Genomic DNA, 21834 nt, shown 5'->3' with positions numbered 1-21834 from the left:
TGTCATACCTCTTTTATAGTTATGTTCTTTCCTACCACCATCTTTATGTATGATGATTCTTTAAAAACATTTTCCAGGGCCACCTGGGTGGCTTAGTGGGTTAAGCCTCTGCCTTCGGCTCAGGTCATGATCTCAGGGTCCTGGGATTGAGCCCGACATGGGGCTCTTTGCTCAGCAGGGAGCCTGCTTCCCCCCTCTCTCTCTGCCTGCCTCTCTGCCTACTTGTGATCTCTCTCTCTGTGCCAAATTAATAAATAAAATCTTAAAAAAATAAAAACATTTTCCGCAAATTTTTCTTATAAGGATAACCTAGTTGCACAGAAAGAGTTTAAACAACTGCAAGATTTGATTTGTTTTGGAATTTATTTCTTTTGTGAGGGAGCAGGAGAAATGCTTGTGAGTGGGTGTGAGTGTGGGTGTGTGTGTGTATGTCTTTTTGGAACTCTTTTATCAGAATGGTATAGAAGGTAGCATGGCTCTGGAATGCAACCTAATCTAGTTCATGTGACTTTGTTCCAGTGTACAAAATTATTTTAGGAGAATAAAAAAATGGATGTCCCAAAACCCAATGGTTCTTGATAAGTCAGCTTTTCCAAACCTGCAGGAGTCAGACTGCTATACGGGCCCCTTCAGCCGCGCACGGATTCACCAGTAAGTTCATGTTTCTTTTTCTCCCACCACCTGGTTTGTTACCTTTCATTATCTAGGAGTTATTGATAGAATAAAAATACCTTGGAGCAGTTCCACTGTTTGCCAAGTAAGTCAGAGAGTGCATCATTTTATTAAAATGTTTTTTGCACTTAATTTGTGAACAGTACTCAGCTAACACTATTAATTCCTTATCAGCTGATTTAGAGAAATTCAAGAAATGAATAATTAATAGTAAACTTATGGGCTGATAGTCTAGGTCCCAGTTCTTTCAAAATAATTACAATGGTGGTAAGCTACCCAGTTAAAGTAACATTGTTATTAAATAACATGAATGAATAATGAATTGTTACAATTAATAAATGATTATATATACTTATACTTAATTAATATGTATTTATTAGTTTAATAGACTTTAGTCTAATTGTATTAAACTAAGATAAATGGGACATTTTTTAGGGATTTGTTGCTTGCATATCTATCCATCTACATACCAGCACATCTGTCTCTATTCCTTTGTTCATTCAACCAGTATTTACTGAGTTTCTGCATAATACAGATTGAGGCTATGATACAGTCCCTGTCTTTATGGATGTTGAAAGGTAGGATGAAATTAATGAATTAAATCAAATATGTGGGAGGAGAGAGTTCCCCATTGATTATTGCCCTTGTAGCATGTTTGGTGCTCCGGCTATCTGTTTCATCCTGCCTCTCAATGTCCCACATCCCACACTGTGCATGTCCCTATCTTTATCTTTACCCTATTCTCTTTAATTATTAGTTTACATTTTCGTCTGCTCCACTACACTGTGAATACTGTGAAGACAGCAACTGCAATTTGTTTATTTATATACCATTTGCTTCCTCCCTCCATAATGTAACTCCATGAAAAAAGGACACTTAATCGTCTAGAGAAATATTTGTTCAGGGAATTCTGCATCAATCTGATGGTGAAAGAATTGTGTGGACATTGCTTCAGATACTGAGAATTAACAGAACACCGATCATCTGTGTTAACTTGTTGCCTCCAAGTACAAAACTAAAAAGCACAGTATCAGAATGCTGGATGCTACTAAAATGGACATGCTTACAGATACCATGAAAAAAAAGCAGAGCAAAATCAACCTGCTAGGAAAGGCACAAATACAATGCACATTTTTTTTTATAAGAGAGGGAGAAGCTACAGCCAGAGGAAAGGATCTAGGAAGCCTTTCTGAAGGAGATAGTACTCTCCATCAGTAAAAATGTGAAGGGAGGTGGGAAGAGGTGGGGAAAGATATCAGAGACAGAGCAAATCCCAAGGAAAAGAAATGTAACATTTTGAGGTGTGATAAATTGTACAATTTGACTATCAGATGCAAAAAGCCAGAGCTATAGGAAATCAGAGGATAAAATACAAAAATAGAGAGCTGGAGAGGAAAATAAATTTAATTATGTGTGTAATGTTGACACATTAGTAGTAGGAGTGCTCTAAGAACCAGAGCTGTGCTTGAAAAGTCAGGTGGGAAATTGGGCGGCCGATTAAGAGGACTTTCCTCTCTCGTGATCTAGGCAATGAGACCCAGAACAATAGGGTAGCTCAAAGCCAGATAGACACAGTTCAGTCAGAAAAGTTGACTGGTTCTGTAATATGGATGGTAAAAAGAAAACAAGAATCAAAGAAGACCTAATACTTCAGTACTAAGTGCCTGGGGGAAAAAATGGCTGATTATTACTCACAGAGATAAAGCAACCGGAACCAGGAACTGTCAGAAATTGAGTAAGGTCCAGGATGCTTCCATTTTTTTTGAGGATCCCAGCATATTACAAAATAAAGACTGAAACAGACCCCCCTTTCCTGTCAGGATCACCCTTTTGCTCTTCACTCATTGGCTCTCATTACTGTTTCTCTTTGCAGTTTTACTGTGTGGGGACAGTACAGGACATGAAGGGAAGGGAGAACTGCTGCTTATTACTGAGGTTCTGAAAACAAGACATGTTAGCTTGGAAGGTGTGATATGGGGAAATGACATCAATTTTTAACGTGTTCTATTTGGAATTGCATTGCTTAAGGTAGTACAGAATTTATGGGAGGCAACGGACAATTTAATGCTGCTGTCCCTGTTTCATGCTAAACAAGAAATAAGAGGACATCTAGGTTCCCCTATAAACTGAAAGATTTTTAAATGAATATTTGATAATGCCTGTATTATTTATAAATGTATTTTGTCTCTGCCAGTTGATTTATTTTTAAGAGGATGGTTTGTCTTTTGACGTATTGTATTTCTCATGCATTAGTTTTAATGGAGAAAACGGATGGATGACTACCTAGAAACTTGTAACTGTTGCTGGACTCTGGGCTCTGCTTTGAATATTAAAACCAATCCCCTTATCTTAACAGCTTCATAATAAACAATAAGGACACATTCTTCAGCAATGCTACTCGAAGCAGGATAGTCTATCATATGTTACAGCACACGAAATATGAAAATGGAATATCAAAAGTGGGTAAGAACACTAATTAAAAATATAGAGAAGGTAATATTTGCTGTTACTAATTATATCCAGAAATACTTATTTTCACATTTGAAGCTTTGCCTTCATTCATTAAATATGAGGATATAACGCATTGAACACATATTCTAAACATTCTATTTTTCAGCCTTCCAATAAAACACTTAGTTTTCTAAATAAGACATAAAAATAAACCCAGAATGTAAAATAAAAATGTGTGTGATAGTGTTATGTGCTTACATAGTCCTTAAAAATAAAAATATGACATTTCAAATGACTGTAAAGATATCATGCCCTTTTTAGAGTATACAATAAACAAAAAAAGTATAAAAATAAAATTTAGGGGCACCTGGGTCACTCAGTGGGTTAAGCCTCTGCCTTCAGCTCAGGTCAAGATCTTAGGCTGCTAGGATCAAGCCCCAAATCGGGCTCTCTGCTCAGCGGGTAGCCTGCTTCCCCCTCTCTCAATGCCTGCCTCTCTTCCTACTTGTGATGTCTCTCCCTCTTTCTGTCAAATAAATAAATAAAATCTTAAAAAATAAATAAATAAAAAAAATAAAATAAAAGCAATTTAAAAAATCCACGAACTCAGTTGTCACTCTCACACATTAATACTGAATGTATATATAGTAAACCTGCATGATTCTAATAATGATGTGTTGAATATGATGTATATACACATCATTATTAGAATCACGAAGTGTTTGCAATTTTGTCTTTTTTAAAAAGTATTTATGAGTGTTTTCTCAAGCCCTTTGGTATGTCTGTAAACATTATAAATAGTTGTACAAGATTCTATTATAAGCATTCATCAAATTGCAGTTATCTACCAAGTACCTAGTATAATTGATTGTACCATGATAATTAAATGATTCCCCATTTTTGGATATACAATTATTTCTTATTCTTTACTAACATAAATAAAACTGTAACAAAAATTATTCTCCAGAAGTTTCCCAGTCTTGCCGGGACAATATGAGAATGTCCATTTCACTACACTCCGGCTGAGCTGGAGGAGATTTTAAGAAGTGTCACATATTGATACTTATGTCTCCTTGGCTCAGTATTAATTAAAGACTTCTCAAAACCAATATCATTTAGAGACATTTTGTGGGTGGAGAGTTATTCTATTTTCTTGACCAAATATTGTTGTTTTCTTTTCTTTTTTTTTTTTTTTTTAAGATTTTATTTATTTGACAGAGAGAGAGAGAAATCACAAGTAGGCAAAGAGGCAGGCAGAGAGAGAGAGAGAGGAGGAAGCAGGCTCCCCACTGAGCAGAGAGCCCGATGCAGGGCCCGATCTCAGGACCCTGAGATCATGACCTGAGCTGAAGGCAGAGGCTTAACCCACTGGGCCACCCAGGCGCCCCAAATGTTGTTGTTTTGAGGCAGAAAAAAATATCTGCTCCAGGTTCATGTGATCCCAAATAAATGGGTATTAAAATGCCTCATATTCCATGATATGGCAAAGTGCTGTGTGTTGGCACCTTCCAAATCTCCATTGATTCATGTTGTAAGAATACAAATAGACTCTTTAGTACCAATCTGTTTCATAGCCCTCGGCCTTCAGAGGTGATGTGGCTATGGGTGTCATTTGGGTTATTTTAAGTTTTTAAAATTAATTTGTTCTCCTAAATTTATATATGTTGCTACAGAGGGAAGTCTTCATTTGAACTGACTCAAAAACTGTTCTTTTGTTCTCTTTCCAGGTATCTGTAAACTTATAAACAATGGCTCATATATAGCAGCTTTTCCCCCTCACGAGGTAATTTTGAAATACAATTTCCATTGGGGGAGAGAAGTTTCTCATGCTCATTGTTGATCCTTCTTTTATTTTATTTATTTATTTTTAAAATCTAACCGCCCTCTCTCAGGAGGATTCAGTCAGTCAGTGGCTCTGGGCCTTTCTCAGACCCCATTATGATCTCTGGTTACACACTGGGCCCAGTGTTCTCCAGGACAATTCCCTAGTGCAGTTTTTCCCTTGTAAGGAGTCCCAGCCTTGGAGGGAACTTGGGGACATGCTTCAATCACTCTGACCACCGTCCTCTGCTTCAAAACAGAGTTCCAGGCTTGACCCACCTTGGGATCCACACCACTCCCAAACAGTGCAAGTTCTGGTTTGTGCCTACTACTTTGAGATGTCTGAAAATCTAAGACAAACCCACAACACAAACCTACACCCCATTATTTACTTAATTCTCAGCCATGTTATTACCTGTCTACCAATTTTAAATTAGAAACACCTGCTCCAGACTGTGGTGAGTTCTGCCTACTGAGTCATGAATGACATTTGAATTAGTTTTGAACATCGTCTCCCAACACACACACACACACACACACACACACACACACACACGCACACACAGTATATTCTGTTTAAGGCAAGTTCACATTTTAAAATAAGAAGGGGTTCTTTAGAGGTTTGAGGTCAGCAATCTCAGAACCCATCACTTCTGTTTATAAAGGCTGAGGACTCACAAGGTGTAATCCCTATACCTGAAGAATCCCATTCTAGTAAAATTTTTAAATGATAAAATACATTGTGTACTTCCTATTTAGCACTGAGCTAAGTGTTTTATATGGATAATCTCATTTAATCCTTAGGGCAACCCTTTGAGAGGGACAATAATAATAGCCCTGTTTCATAGCTAGATCATTGAGGCACAGAAAAATTAAGTGTCAAAGGCACAGGTTTGAGCCCAGGAAGCCAGACCCCAATGCATCTATTCCTTGTGCTATGAATATCTTACTTACTGTAGGAATGGGAATAATAATAATGAGGAATATGTTGGGTTATTTCATGCAACAGGCCTTGTGCATGTATTTTTCCATTAATCTGAAAATAATCCTGGAGGGGCAGATATTATTTTCTCATTGTAGAGATGCAGAAATAAAGCTCAGAGAAATTAACCACGATGTCAGATTTGACACAGTTGGTAAGTGGTACAGTGTTCAGACTAGCAAATCTAAGGCCCTGGGAGAGCTTTTACCGTTTGTTCTTATTGTGAGTAATTTCGTCTACATAACTAGTCTGTGTTTGTTTGACATTTTCTTGTGTGAAATTTAGAACCTATTTGGAATAGGTTGTAAATAATAGTCCTGTTTATTCTTCTCTGTTGGTTGGAGTAGGGGACTGATCATGAGGATGTGGAGGGGTGGTCACTGAGTACACGTGGTCCTCTGAACAGGACTGGAAACACGTGGGCCAACAGGGGTCATCGCTGCAATTTTCTCTTAAAGCCACCAGGTGTCACTGTCAACCCAGAACAGTACGGTTGAGGTTCTTGAGCCGAATTAGAACAATGATCTACTAGGGTTTCTAAGCTTAGACCCTAAGACCGAGGATGTTCCTGTGTCTGCCCACTGAGACTGGGAAGCAAAGTCAGGTATTTTAGAAAGATTATCATTAGTGACTGAAAGAAAGCTGAGATTTTGGTTCACCTTCCCTTACTTACCCAATCTCAGGCAGTCTACCCTAACAGATCAGTCCAGCTGGACGAGCAAACAGACATTTCCCGGGTAGGCATGCCCATGCTTGAAATCTTGATCTTCACTTTTATCTCCTTAACTTCTAATCTTTAGGCTTTAAAAGCCTTGATCTCTTAAGGAGGAAAACTTGGACTTAAAAACTTGGAGAGGAAAACTTTTCTCTTCGTCCCTTTAGGGTTCTTTGACCGACCTCATAAATTGACATAAAGCAGGTTAATAGAAGAAAAACAAATGTAATTACACATATACAGATCCCCACAAAGACATGAGAGGCTTCCAGCAATCAGGAATTGAGGTTTATATGCTGTCCTGAGCTAAGAAGAAGGCAGGGGTCTAGGAGGGAGATAATTCATGGGACATTGGAAGAGCAAATGTTGGGTGAACAAATGCTTGCTTGCAGTGTCATGCAGATAAGTACTTCTTATGTAAAAACGTTATCTTTGGTAATCGTTCTCCTTACTCTTATAGGCTTCCTATCTAAATTATTTTGAGCAGTTAAGAGGTTAGGTAAAAAACTCTTCTTGAGTTTATTGGCCATTGATTGTGTTCAACTTAGAAATAATCTACATGCCAAAGTAACACATTCTGGGGCGGCCTGCCCTGAACCCATCAGCACTTTAACTGTACTTCCATCTTTACCTTATTAATTTATCTATTTCATTAGGAAGCCACAGAGTGAAATCCACATATGTGTCTCCTTTCAGCCTGGTGCGCTGTGATGCAGGGTGTTCTTTCTTCATAAGAACTCACATCCCTGGTTGTCTGGGATCACTCAAATGACAGTTTTCTGCTTTTCAATGGCCACACTATATCAGAAACGAAATTAACTAACACTGACTTATATGTACCCAGCACTTTATAGTGCAGGTGGGCCCTCACAAAACCTCCCTGTGGTGGAAATCATTAAATTGATTCTTACTCTCATCATCTACATAAGGAAACTAAGGCATAAGTCCACTTGTTTTAAATTTCATTAAACTGTTTATAAAAGTAGAATCACACATTGGAATAAGAGGGAGTTTGTCAAATTCCGTCCTAAGTTTTGGTTTAGAAAATAGGAACCATATTTGTTCCCCTCCTTTTTGATTATAAAATCAAAGCCGTTCCTCTATCAGGCATATATATTCTGTGTGTCTAAAATTGCAACCTGTATGACAATTTTTGAGGGGAGATATAAAGAATTTGAAAATGTTTCCATTTTTGGAATATATTATCCAAAGTAAGGCCTAAGGATTCTAGAATTTTAAAACTTGATTAGCACTTGTGACTTAGGCTTCTTACACTTTTTGATTGAACATTTACTTTCTTCTTTAGCTTCTGTAAATAAAAGAAATATTTCCCGGGGCTGAGTCACTTCTTTAAAGTAGAATAATACTCTTAATTTCTGAAATAAGGATTACAACTACTTCCCTCAGTGATGGTGACAAGATAGTGTTTATTAAAAGATCTTAGGTTACAAACAGTAAAACCTAAATTCTAGTTTACTTTAAGTGAAAGGGATTTCATTAGTTTAAAAAGGGACTTTAAAAAAGGACTTTTAAGGAATTATCAGTATATTTTCAATGAAGAGGAGATATATAAAGGCATTTACTACATCATTCCAGTGATGGGCTTAAGCTTACAAATCTGCAGCTTTCAATACATTACTAAATTGTTCTGTAAGGAAAAAGTAGTAAAAGCAATTCCTATTTAGTTCAAATTTACTAAGGGAACTTATCTTTGGTTATGTGTTTCAGGGAGCCTACAAAAGTAACCAACCCATCAAAACGCATGGACCTCAGAATAATAGACATCTATTATATGAGCGCTGGGCACGCTGGGGAATGTGGTATAAGCATCAGCCCCTGGATTTAATCAGGTAATGTGGGTGGAGTGATAATGAAAGATATAGTATGCTGTGCTGTTGTCATTTTCCTAGATTTGGAATTACCTCATTCGCCCACCAGATCATCTGTATTACTCAAGATGTAGTCAGGGAAAAAGAAGCCACTGTAGGTCTTTTCAATAAAAGAAACTTAATTTAGGGCTTTGGTTATACAGTGGATGACAAAGCTAAGAAATCAGAGAGGAATAGTGAGGCAACCAGAGATTAATAACAGCAGAAGATTGCTAACAGTCCTGAGGTTGGAAGGAAAATGGGATGAAGTATATTCCAGAGACCCCCTACCTGGGCCATTGGCCAGGAGCTATACCATCCATGACTAGGACTGTCCACAGAGAAGTAAAGTGTTGGAGAAGGTATGACCGCTTGTTGGAGAAGGTATGACCACTTTTCCCTGAGGATGACCAAGCGGGAAGGAATGATTCCCCCCCCCCCCCATCTTTGAGTCTTCCAGCACCTCCTTATCCAACTTAACCAGGAGCAATTTACAATGGAACCTGTGTAATCTACTTCCCAGTGAAACAAACCAAAATAGGGAAAGGCAGAACATGGATCTGAGAGCAAAAAGGAAAATGACCAACACAGCATCTATACATATATTTGTATTTCAACCAAGAATTTAGTGAGTATCTATTCTATTCCAGGAAGCACACTTCTAGTGAGTAACTGCTCTCAATTTCAGTTAATCTCCAGATACTGTTATATTCATGATTTATTTAATTTTGATGGAAGATAATTTGTTCTTTTAAAAAAATACCAGGAAATACATATTAAAAAATGACCTAATCAAGTTTCTAGCTAACTATAAATATTCTTAGAATGAATGAAAAAAAGAGCATCCATGAGTTTATCTATATTGGTACTTTGAACTGTTTATAAAATGTAAATATCAAGAATAACTTATAACTGTCAGCATTGTCCCAGCAGGAAACTGATAGAACTGATAGAATAGAAAGGCTGTCAGAAGAAAATCTAATAAAAGAAGTATATGCAGAAGTGTAAGTAGTATCAAGGGGGCAAATGGATAATGATGATAAAGCTTCCAGGGACAAGTAAAAATTAGAAGCTCTTTATCAAACCTTGGCCTGGAGGAACAGGGGGAGGGAACAGTTGGTAGAACCTGTCAAAAACAAAAATGGGGGATGCCTGACAGTAGTTACAGTCTTAGAAGGAAAGCAGCTATGGGCAGATCATTCTCCAAGAAGGAGAAAGTCAGGATAATCAATACATCGATATCTCTTAGATCTCACTCTGTGATCTCCTGCTAGTACCTTCAGTTATCCAAAAAGCCCCTCAGGAAAGCAGAAGAAAGAAAGAGCATGAGAGATACAGTTCAGGAAGGTGAGCCTCCTGGGGCATAGGGCAGAAAGGAAAAGGATAGGACATGATCTGGATATACAAATCTTAATATCCAGCACCAAACCATTTCAGACATTAAGTACTTGGGCATATCCAAAATCAAGATGCTTTGATTCTAATTCTGTTAATCACAGCAAATTATCAGATTCTTATTTGTGCAGGTGAAAAAATTATTTTGTTTTGTTTTAAGAGAGAGAGAGTGAGCAGTGGTGAGGGGCAGAGGAAGAGAGAGAGAGAATCTTAGGCAGGCTCCTCACTCAACTCAGAGCCCAAAGTGGGGTTCAGTCTCACAACCCTGAGGTCATGCCTTGAGCTGAACTCAAGAGTTGGACACTTAACTAACTGAGCCACCCAGGCACCCCATTATTATTATTATTATTTTTATTTAGAGAGAAAGAGAGGGGAAAGAATTGTTATTTTAGAGATATGTGAACACAGTGAGATGTGCTAACTCACAGAATCACATTTATTATTAGGAACTAAAATTAAATTGCTGTTTTCAAGCAAACATTTCAGTGTCAGTAATTCTCTTATCTATTGGATGCATTGCTATTACGGCTTCAGATAATTTCAGCAAGCAACCTTTATTTTCAATAATTGGGGTTCTGTGGCTACTATTACCAATTATTTGGCTATTGACATAGAAGGGAAGCTTTGCTTACGGAAATTATATATTTTGTGTTCAAGTGGCTAAAAAGAGAGGGAGCTGATGAAGGGCCTACCCAAGATGAAAGCCATAAAAGAATATAGATGACACTCCAGCATGTTCCTACTCTCCAGGAACTTGCTCATTACCAAAATATAAAACAGATAAAAAGCGAATGGCTATGGGTGTAGTGAAGAGTGACCCCAGTAGCAACCTAGCAATTCCTCCCTGCCTTGGCATGGTTTTTGAGATTCCTCTAGAGATCCTAGAATATTATGAATACCAGCGCTATAGGTCAAGGGGGTTTCCCTCAGCTTCCTTGGCCTGGAACTAGCTTCTCTATCTTCCTGAATCAGATCTAAATCTCCTGAAACTTAGGTGATTAAACTACTGTCAAACAATATTGTTGTTCCCCTTAACCTTCAACAGTATATGATTTAAAATCTCAGTATAATGCTGCCTATTTAAAGGGGGTTGTCTGTGCCGCCCTCTGTAGTCATTATTATAAAGACATTTCTTATATTAGTAATATATGCAAAAACCTATTCTACTTCACAGAGGAACACTTGTTTAAAAGGAACAAATGGCTTTATTGAAATACCTGTTACTATGATAAGCTTTTGTCTCAACTCGAACGTTATTGTTGTATGAGATGTGAATGGTCTACTGATCTATGTCTCCAAGGAGAAATCAATGAAAAAAACAAAAACTTGGATAAATGAAAGATGACTCTATTTCTATACCTGGTAGAATATGCAAAATTTTAATTGGCACAATACAGAGAGTGATGTAGAAAAAGAATTATTTTCAGGAAGAAAAAATACCAAGAGAATTGTCTTGTCCCAGAAAAAAATACCAAGAGAATTTTCTTCCTAGCAAGAATCACTGCCCAGAGCAATATTCCTAAATGAACTGTAAAACACCAATTTTTAAAATATCTCCTGGACAAAACTGTGTTAAGTAACCATTTTTAGAAGATGGAGACCAAACAGTCATAGAGAATTCAAGAAATTATTATTTCTTACCAGAGCTTTATAAACTGCGTAGCAGTTGATATGATCAGTAGACCGGGTGAAGAAAGAGCAATTGGGTAGTCATTAGAACGGTCTTATTCATCTGCCATTTCCATATAAATTATGTTTATCAGCTCAAGGGAAATAAAATATATCCATTTCCTTAGCTTCATTCACTACTCCCTGTGGTGGGTGCTGGTGAAGAAGACACAAGTCTACTTTCAGGCACTTGAAGTCTTATGGGGAGAGAGAGGAATGGAAGAGTGACAGGTTAATTGTCATAAAGTGTTATAAGTTTAGGACACTGAAATATGGGTGAGGGCAGTATGGGAGCAAGATCAGGGGCATCTAAGCAAGGGTAGCAGTGGAAGTCAGGAAAGGCTTCCTGTAAGAAGTGATGTAAAGTGAAGGATGCATACAAGCCAGACAAGGGAAGAGGATGAAATGTAATTTTCCAAAGTAAGGGAGCAGCATTGACCAAGGAAAGAATCATGTGCTCCAGGAACTGCAGTTAACTTTGTTGAGGAAGGTGTGACATGACTGTGTCTAGCATAAGGGCATCTGGCCAAGGGGGCAGATGGAAACTAAAATCGAATCTACTCTCAACATCTACCTACAGGGAAGACTTTTTTCTAATTTACACAAAAGCAGTATGGTGTAGCATGGTTCTGTGTGTGGAAAACAAAAAGACATTTTACTGGGAGGATGGAGAAAGGCAAGAATTGGCTTATAAAAAGTTTATGAACCTTGTTAAGAAGTTTGACTCAGAAAGAACACATTTTATAAAATTGCCCCCGTAATGACAATGTTTAAAGATGAACAGCATCACCATTGTTGGATTCATTAACAAGTGGGAATGTCAAGATACCCCGGATGAAACTGACGAGGAACTGAGCTGGTATGTCCTTCTGAAATTCTGACTAGGTGTGACAGCAACATTTACAGTGTTGCTTATGTTGCCTTAAACTAAGGGTTTGCTTTCTTGTGCAGGCTGTACTTTGGTGAGAAGATCGGGCTATACTTTGCTTGGCTGGGATGGTACACTGGAATGCTGATTCCTGCAGCACTTGTTGGCTTGTGTGTGTTTTTCTATGGAATATTTACAATGAATGGAAGTCAAGTAAGGTAAGCTATTAACAGCTAATAATAATACTTTTTAAAATGTATTGGCCTTTATTCTGATTGACAAAGCTTTATGATAATGCTGACTATGAAAAACAACTCATGGTTCTATAATTTTTTTGCTGGGATTTTTTGAGGAGAAGAGATAAGCACTATTTTTAAAAAGCCATTTCCATATTTTTATATGCAGATTTTCTTGGGTATGTTCTAAGACTGTTTCTCTGTATGCAAAATTTCTCTTTCCACTATATCTCACTTAATAATTCAACAATGCAATGGTAGTTTTATATAATTTACATTTCCATAGTATTTGGTAGTCTAGAATGCCCTCTCACTACAGTAGTTTAGATAATCAAAATAACTACAATTCTTGAGGGCGCCTGGGTGGCTCAGTGGGTTAAAGCCTCTGCCTTCGGCTCAGGTCATGATCCCAGAGTCCTGGGATGGAGCCCCACATCGGGCTCTCTGCTCCGCGGGGAGCCTGCTTCCTCCTCTCTGTTTCTGCCTGCCTCTCTGCCTACTTGTGACTTCTGTCAAATAAATAAATAAAATTAAAAAAAAATAACTACAATTCTTTAAGCACTTAAAATATACAAAGAGCTTCCCAATAATGTTCTTGTTTTTTCATTTGATAGGAACTTTACCACCCTTGGAGACGAGTATTCCTCTTTGCAGATGAGGGAACCTTATGTAGTTAGAGATGTCTGAACAAAATATCTGTAGGACATAAAACCTGCTCTAAGCAATCTTCTCTCCTGAAAACATAAAATCACTTTTTACTTTCTTCTTTTTCTCTATAAGAACAAATAAGTATTTTAGTATCAACTTACGGTATCAAGATGGTAGTAAAATAAGGTTTGACGAAAATCAAGCATTTATGAGAATGGTGATTCTACTGTTAAAGTTGAAATGACTCAAGATTTGGGTGGAGGAATGATACATTATTATTCAGCAGATCCAAGGCTCACCCCGGGCATTAATGAATCCTCATAATAAATGTCTTATTTAATCTATACAAGGATATCACCAAGTTCAGGCTTGTATGATGTAATTCAAAACATGAAAAACACTTCTCCCCTCCTTTAAAGCTCAGCACTTTTTTCTCCTGTGGTCCATCTTTTAACCATGACCTTACTACTGGGTAGTAATCATGGCCGTTAACAGGATCATAAAAGTAATTTCCTTGAGTTTTCTCTAAATTAATATATATACAATATACCTATGTGTACAGTTAACAATTTGCCTGAAAATGAAATACTTCCATTGTCCTAGAGTTAAATCCAGTTCCATAACCAGCAACCTTGATTGGTATCTTAGTATCCCCTTGCTCTCCATGAACGCCAAATGATAATTAGTTTGAAAAAAAAGAAACACCTACTGTTCAAACACATTTCGTCTAGTCATAGGTTTATTTCAGAGTTTTGCAAACTTACTACCATTTTGGAAGGCAGCATCTTCCTAAACAAACTTGTACCCAGTGGAAACACCCATCCCTTTTCGGGCATTTCTCTGTAGGCTGTTAAATCAGTAACTTCTGAGGCTAAGAAAACAGGTTGTGATTTGAAGTTATAGTGTGTCTTGAAAAGAAAAACACTTTTTTTGACTACTTTTTAATTCTCTGTTTCCATGAATTCAGCTTTTTTTTTTTTAAGATTTTATTTATTTATTTGACGGACAGAAATCACAAGTAGGTAGAGAAGCAGGCAGAGAGAGAGGAGGAAGCAGGCTCCCTGTGGAGCAGAGAGCCTGATGTGGGGCTCAATCCCAGGACCCTGGGGTCATGACCTGAGCCAAAGGCAGAGGCTTTAACCCACTGAGCCACCCAGGTGCCATAAATTTGGCTTTTTGAAAGATTCACTTTAAAGGAATACCATACAATATTTTTTCTTTGGCTTATCTCACTTAGTTTAACAGCCTCAGGGTCCATCCATGTTGTCACAAATGGCAGGATTTCCTTCTTTCTCATGGCTGAATATCCTGTTTTATTTGTGTGTATATACACACACATACCACATCTTCTTCATCCATTCATCCTTCAGTGGGCACTTAAGTTGTTTACATAGCTTGGCTATTGTTAAGTAATGCTACAATGAACATAGGAATGCCAATACCACTTCAAGATCCTGTTTTCATTTCCTTTGGATATACACTTAGAACTGGGATTGTTGGATCATATGGTAATCCTATTTTTTAATGTTTTGAGGAACCTCCATACTGATTTTCATAGTGGCTGCACCAATTTACATTCCCATCAGCAGGGCTTTGATTATAGGTATCCTAACAGGTATGAGGTGATACCTCACTGTGACTTTGTTTTGCATTATGCTGATGATTAATGATGTTGGTCATCTTTTTATGTACCTGTTGACTTATAGATCTTTGAAAAAAAAAAAAGATCTATTCTGTTTCTCTGCCCATTTTTAAAATCAGATTGCTTATTTTTCTGTTACTGAATTGTATGAGTTCTTTATATATTTTGGATATTAACCCCTTATCAGATATATGTTTTATAAGTATTTGCTCCCATTCTGTAGGTTGTCTTTTTGTTTTGTTGGTGGGTTTCTTTGCTCTGTTTGATGCAGTCCATCTCACTTGTTTATTTTTGCTTTGGTTGCCTTTGCTTTTGGTGTCAAATACTAAAAATCATTGGAAAGGCCAATTTCAAAGAGTTTATCCCCTCTATGTTTTCTTCTAGGTTTTTTATGGTTTCGGTCTTAAATTTAAGTCTTTAATCTCTTCTGAGTTAATTTTTTACATATAGTATAAGAAAGGAATTTAGTTTCGTTCTTTTACATGTGGATATCCAATTTTCCCAATACCATTTATTGAAGGGATTATCCTTTTTCCATCGTATATTTTGGCCTCTTTGTCAAAAATTGACCACATATACATAGGTTTGTTTCTGGGTTCTGTATTCTGTTCCATTGATCTATGGGTCTATTTTTATGCCAGTACCATACTGTTTTGATTACTATTGCTTTATAATATTATTTGAAACCAGGAGGTATCATGCCTCCCATTTTGTTCTTCTTTCTCAAGATAGCTTTGGCTATTTAGGATTTGTTATGTTCTGTACAAATTTTAGGATTGCTTTTTCTATTTCTGTGAAAATACCATTGAAATTTTGATAGAGATTGCATTGAATTTGTAGATGTCTTTTAGTAACATAGACATTTCAACAGTATTATTCCTTCCAATCCATGAGCACAAAATACCTTCCCATTTATTTGTGTCTTTTTCAATTTCTTTCATCAATGTCTTAGTTTTCAATACATAGATCTTTTACCTTGTCAGTTGAATTTAGCCCTAATTATTTTATTCTTTTTAGTGCAATTGTAAATGGAACTGTTTTCTTTTTCTCTTTTGGATAGTTTATTGTTAGTGTATAGAGATGCTACTGATATTTGTATATTGATTTTATATTCTGCAACTTTATTGAATTCATTTATTAGTTCTAACAGTGTTTTTGGTAGTCTTCAAGGTCTTAGAAAACCACACTTATTTTTTAAATTTTTATTTATTTATTTTTTAAATTTAAATTCAATTAACCAACATATAGTACATCAGTTTCATATGTAGAATTCAGTAATTCATCAATCGCGTATCACAGTGCTCATCACATCACATGCCCTATCTAATGCCCTTTCCCAACCACACACCTCCACTCCAGCAGCCCTCAGTTTCTTTCCAATAGTTAAGAGTCTCTCATGGTTTGTCTACCTCTCTGATTTCTTCTATAGGGAAAGGGAGGGAAAACAGAATGTGAAGAAATCTGGGGAAAACACTGTTTTAAAATGAATTGATGGAGACGTAAAATGATTCTTAGATGGGTAGCTACTGTTCAAGTTGGTTCTGTGGAGAACATATTCTCAAAGTTTTACTATGTGATGTAGACTCCTTCCTCTACCTCTACAAAGCTGATAATGAACAAAAGGCAATGAAAGGAATAGGTTTGCCATTCCTATTGATTTATGTACCAACGAAGTAAATTAGGCTCTTTGCATATAAGTACCTTTAGTACAAGGAGTGTTTTAAAAGGTATTAGCAAACTCTTTTCTTCAGTGCTTTATGGTATTATATTACTGCTACTCTGTCACACTATAATTAACATCTTGTCAGACGTTCTATTCTAAACCAAGATAAGCATCACTGAATATCTTGACTTTCAAAATTTCATGGGATTGTAATTTTCTATTCAAGGTGTCAGACACAGTTAAGTCATGGCTAAGTTGTAGGTGTTGTCATGGCAGGTCAGGGGAGGACACAGGGCTTTTATTTAGCATTGCTTTGTTTTAGAATTATTTTATTAAGTTCTTTTTTTATTACAAGGTAACAATATGCTTAAAAGCTGAAGATTAGGTTGTGTTTATTATGTTTCTATCAACTATGTTCATATAAACTAAGGTCATATTTCTTAATTGCCCTGTAGTTAATTGTAGAACTATGCAGCAATCAAGTTGTAGATTATTACTCTATGAATATGTGCATATGTGTATTTACATGTGTTCATTGGTCTTACCTAACCAAATGTGGTCAGATGTTCACCTGGCACATATCATAGGAATATGAAAATGAACAAGCAGGCAGATCAAATGGTTTTCCAGGTCTAAGGTAAAGAACAGAAGCCCCAGCTTCTGTCTGTCCATTCTTTCTTCTTTGCCATTAGAACTCCTGAGAAATTTAAGTTATCATCAGCATCAGATCTGCTTTTCACCAAAATCTGTTGAGTCATAAAGGACTTCTCTAACCCTCTCCTGACAACATCCTTAGCAATGAAGTCTGTCTAGTGCCTATGATGTTCCAGGCACAGTATCAATATCCCTTATGTAATACCCCAGTTAGATATTATCTCCATCTAGAGCTGAAGAAATTGATCCTCAGAGAGGTAAGTGACTTGGTCAGGGGAATGTATGTAGTAAGTGGTCAGCTAAGTTTTAAACCTTTATTGGATTTTTTTAAATTGTGGAGAGAACACTTGACATTAGATTTACCCTCCACACATTTTTAAGTGCACACTACAGTGTTGTTAACTCCAGGCACAATGTCACACAACAGATTTCTAAAGTTTATTCATATTGTATAACTGGAACTTTATACCTATTGAATAGCAACTCCCAATTCCCCCCTCCCTTACCCTCTGGCAACCATGATTCTATCGTGTTTCTGTGAATTTGACTATGTTAAACACTTAACATATGTAAAATCATGCATCGTTTGCCTCGTGCCTGCTTATTTCACTCAGCATAGTGTCCTCCAGGTTCATTCAATACAATGAACATGGGAGTGCGGGTATCTCTTCTAGACCCTAGTTTCTGTCCTTTTAGTTATGTACCCAGAAGTGGGATTGCTGGATTATATGGTCGTTCTATTTTTTAATTTTTTGAGGGACCTCCATATTGCTTTCCATAGTGGCTGCACCATTTCACAGTCCCACCAACAATGTGCAAATCTCCCAAAATCTCCACATCTTTGCCAACACATGTTATGTTTGTTTTGATTTGTTTAGTAATAGCAATCCTAACAGATATAGAGTAATATCTTGTGATTTGATTTACTTTTCCCTAATGACTATATCTGATTCTAAAATCATGTTTTACTCGTGCTTTCATACTGCCTTCCCTTAAGCCCACTTTCACAGTTTCACATTTTCTCAAAATAGACATCACCAAGCATCCTCTTCTGTGCTTTGTCAAGTTAACAGAATCACAGGAAACATCAAGATCTGGGAGCAGGTCCAGCCATCTACTCCCAAAAGGACAAATCACTCCCTACTCCCATTATCTTAAGTTGGTGGTAATTATTATTTCCTTCGAATCAGCCCTTGATGTGTATATCTACTAATAGACATAAAAGGAAAGAAAGCCACAACTGAAGTAGCAGTTTGTATTATCAGGCTGTGCAAACGAAATGAAGAAACACTCAGGCTATACACTCCCCCTCCCTCTAGTGGTTAACTTAGGTCAAAGAAATTTTGATAGTATTCACTTCCTTTTTTAGACTACAAAATATGTTGTTAAAAGTTGTTTATTTTTTTTTGTTACATATCAAGTTGAACTTTGAACAACTTATAGAAAATGAGCTTAATAATTCTGGAATGAAAAAATAGGACTCAGTCTAATGGCGTGGGATCCTAGACATGGTGCTTTGATACTTTCGTTTGACCGTGTGGGAGATGGAAAAAATGATGTGGTATAAAGTGACTCTAACACTTTGTAGTATGAGATTTCAATGTAGGACACATTGTGTCATTCTTCAAACAGAGTGAATTATGAAATTTTAATCAAAATTTCCTTCAAGGGCCCTGTTAATTTTTGTTCCTACAAATTAATGGTAAAACTAAGAGGAGGTATAATCTTTTTTTCTTTTTTGATCTTTTAATATGAGTGTTTTACTTGCTTTTCTTCTACTTCATATAAATGTCCTGATTACTAGCAGGATGATGTCTGTGAGAATTGGAGAATTACAGTATTAGACCTTTAAGATTATCATCACCATTAATAAACTAATTTTATAGGAAAGTTCCTTTATTTTTTTTGTTTTTTATTTGCCAGGGTTTTTTTTTTTTCCAAGTACAATTAACAGACAGTGTAATATAGTTTCAAGTGTACAATAAAAAGATTCATCAGTTCTATACATTACTCAGGGCTTTTTATGAGAAGTGTACTCTTAATTCCCTTCATTGGAAAGTTGCTTTTAATATGAAATAAGTCTTTCTCTTTTAGATATGTTACAGTTGATGGGGAACTACACCTAGAATCACAAAAACCTAAACTTGGGTCCCTAAGGCACTTCTTGTTAGCTGTATGACCTTGAGCAAATTACTTAAATTAATCGTCAGTTTCGTCTTAGTTTTGGAGACAAGTACCATTGCAGGAGATCGCAGTGTGGACCAGACTTAACGGACATGAAACCACCTTTGCCCATTTTAAAGTGCTGTATTACTATATGGTATTATTACTTATTATTTATTCCTTCTTTGGAGTGAGATTTGAAATTCATATACATTGTTTTTTGCTTCATTTGAGTATATGTATTTTTGAAAACAGTAAATCATGCTGTAAACACTGACAATTAAACTTGTATTATTTATTAAGCAGCTGTATTTCCAGATATATTTTCAAAAGCCTTTAAATTACTTTCAACATTTCCAAAGCAGATTTAATTAAAGAGCATTTTTTAGAGGTTACTAAGTGGGAAAGGGACACTTATGACAGAAAAAGGCACAAAACATTTTAAAAATATGTTGCTGTGAACTCTCAGGCTAGGAAGCCTTTGAGAAATTGTTATTGGTGTCCAACTCATATAACAAAGTCATCTGAAGAGACAAATATTAGACAATTTAATTCTCATAGAGAATATAATACATATTAAGTAAATAAGAACTGTCTTATCATCATAACTGTGTGTCAAGACCCTGCAAAAAAATCAACCCCTCAAATTTCCAGTGAACGTAATGTCTCCTCCATTAACTCTAGTGGGAGCTATGAAGTTGTGTGAATTATAGATGCTGTTCATTTTAGTGATTTGAAAGCTGTGAGATTCAGGAGAAAGGTCAATAGACTTGAGAAATCAGAATATTCAGATTTGGTTCAGCTCAGCCATTTCCAAGCTGTGAGTTTGGTTAAAACTCCCTTGCGTGTTCCTCACAAGATTATCCTGAGTGCCATAAAATCCTGTGTTAACTGTCTTTGCAGCAAAGTCCCAGAAGTGTCTCGTAAGTACAAAGTGTGGCCTATTATCATTACAGTATCCTGGCAGAGACTTCTAAAAACAAAGAAGCAAACGAAAATCTCTGTTACCACAAATATCCTAAAAATTTGAGTTGGAGCCACACAAATCCTTCCTTACCTGTTCATCACTCCCACTGTGTCCATTTCTTCTTTCCCTATCTGCCTTGCGACTTCCCGCAGGATTAGCCAGAGGGGCTAAGCGCCTCTTCTATGTGGAGGTTCATGCCTTCTTTTTCTTCTTTGGTTTCTCAAGCCAAGAAATTTGCAAGGCCACCGAAGTCTTCATGTGCCCTCTCTGTGACAAGAACTGTTCGCTGCAGAGACTCAACGAAAGTTGTATCTACGCCAAGGTAAGTGTGGACCCTCACATTCTCTTTCCTGAACTCTACTTTTTCTCAGAAGCAGATAGTAAAAAGTCCTCCAAACAAACTTAAGTGTTCCCAAGAGTTTCAACAATCAGTAACATTGACAACTGACTAGTCCGTCACTCTGCCACCGTTACAAAATGAGTGCATTTTTATTTGAATATTTTGTTCTTCCAGTGCTTTTATAACTGATCACTGTCATAAGAGACCTAAACTTCCACTTGGAATGACAGCTAGATTCTATTAAGGAGAAGACGATGGTTTCCATTACTAATGATTACGTTTGTAACTTCCACGGGCACTCATTACAATACTTTTAATTTTACAGAGAAAAAGAAACAACACACTAAAATTCTCAGGTTGCTGCCCATTAGAATCCCCTGAAGGGTTTTTTTTAAAACTTCTGAAACCCAAGCCACACACTTGAGCAAATTATTAAATCAGTACCTTTGGGTTTAGAGCCTAGACGTCAGTCTGTTTTAAATTTTCCCAAGTGATTCCAATGTGCATTCAAGTTTGAGAAACTGAATTTTCCAGTGATTACTGTTCATCTTTAAAACAGCTTTATTGAAGTATAATTAACAAATATAATATACACACACTTAAAATGTATTAATTGATACACTTTGACATTATATATGCATCTGTGAAACCATCACTACAATCAAGGTAATGAATATGGAATCACTTCCAAAACTGTCCTCATGGCCTCTTGTAATCCTAGCCTCCCACCCCTCCCCAGTTCCACTCCTGTGCCCAGACAACCAACTACTTTCTGAATAGATAAGTTGGTATTTTCTAGGATTTTATGTAAATGGGATCATACAGTGTATGGTGTGTGTGTGTGTGTGTGTGTGTGTTTTCTGGCTCCTTTCACAGCACAATTATTTTGAGATTCATCCATGTTGTAACACTTACCAGTAGATCATTTCTCTTTATTGCTGAATAGTATTGCATTACACAGCTATACCAGAATTTTTCTATCCATTCCTCTGCTAATGGACCCACGGGCTGTTTTGAGTTACCGTTTTACATAAAGCTGCTCTGAACATTCGTCTATAAATCTCCATATAGACGGGCACTG

At 36.7% G+C, this 21834-nt stretch overlaps 1 protein-coding gene across 3 annotated transcripts in view; it reads left to right on the top strand.

Moving 5' to 3' along the window:
- The window catches only part of LOC111149717 (anoctamin 3), a 445297-nt gene that overhangs the window by 347256 nt on the left and 76207 nt on the right, over window positions 1-21834 (top strand). For all 3 annotated transcript variants that reach the window (XM_022506952.1, XM_022506953.1, XM_022506954.1), the window contains 6 exons: window positions 520-651; window positions 3029-3135; window positions 4851-4906; window positions 8370-8491; window positions 12524-12658; window positions 20639-20735. In XM_022506952.1, coding sequence (XP_022362660.1) covers window positions 520-651; window positions 3029-3135; window positions 4851-4906; window positions 8370-8491; window positions 12524-12658; window positions 20639-20735 — 649 coding nt within the window. The remainder of the gene's footprint in view (window positions 1-519; window positions 652-3028; window positions 3136-4850; window positions 4907-8369; window positions 8492-12523; window positions 12659-20638; window positions 20736-21834) is intronic.

The sequence above is a fragment of the Enhydra lutris genome, unplaced genomic scaffold, assembly GCF_002288905.1.
Source record: "Enhydra lutris kenyoni isolate GAN:26980312 unplaced genomic scaffold, ASM228890v2 scaffoldscaffold22, whole genome shotgun sequence".
NCBI lineage: Eukaryota > Metazoa > Chordata > Mammalia > Carnivora > Mustelidae > Enhydra > Enhydra lutris.
Note: the sequence above shows the minus strand (reverse complement) of the source record. Positions and strands in the feature narration are given on the sequence as shown.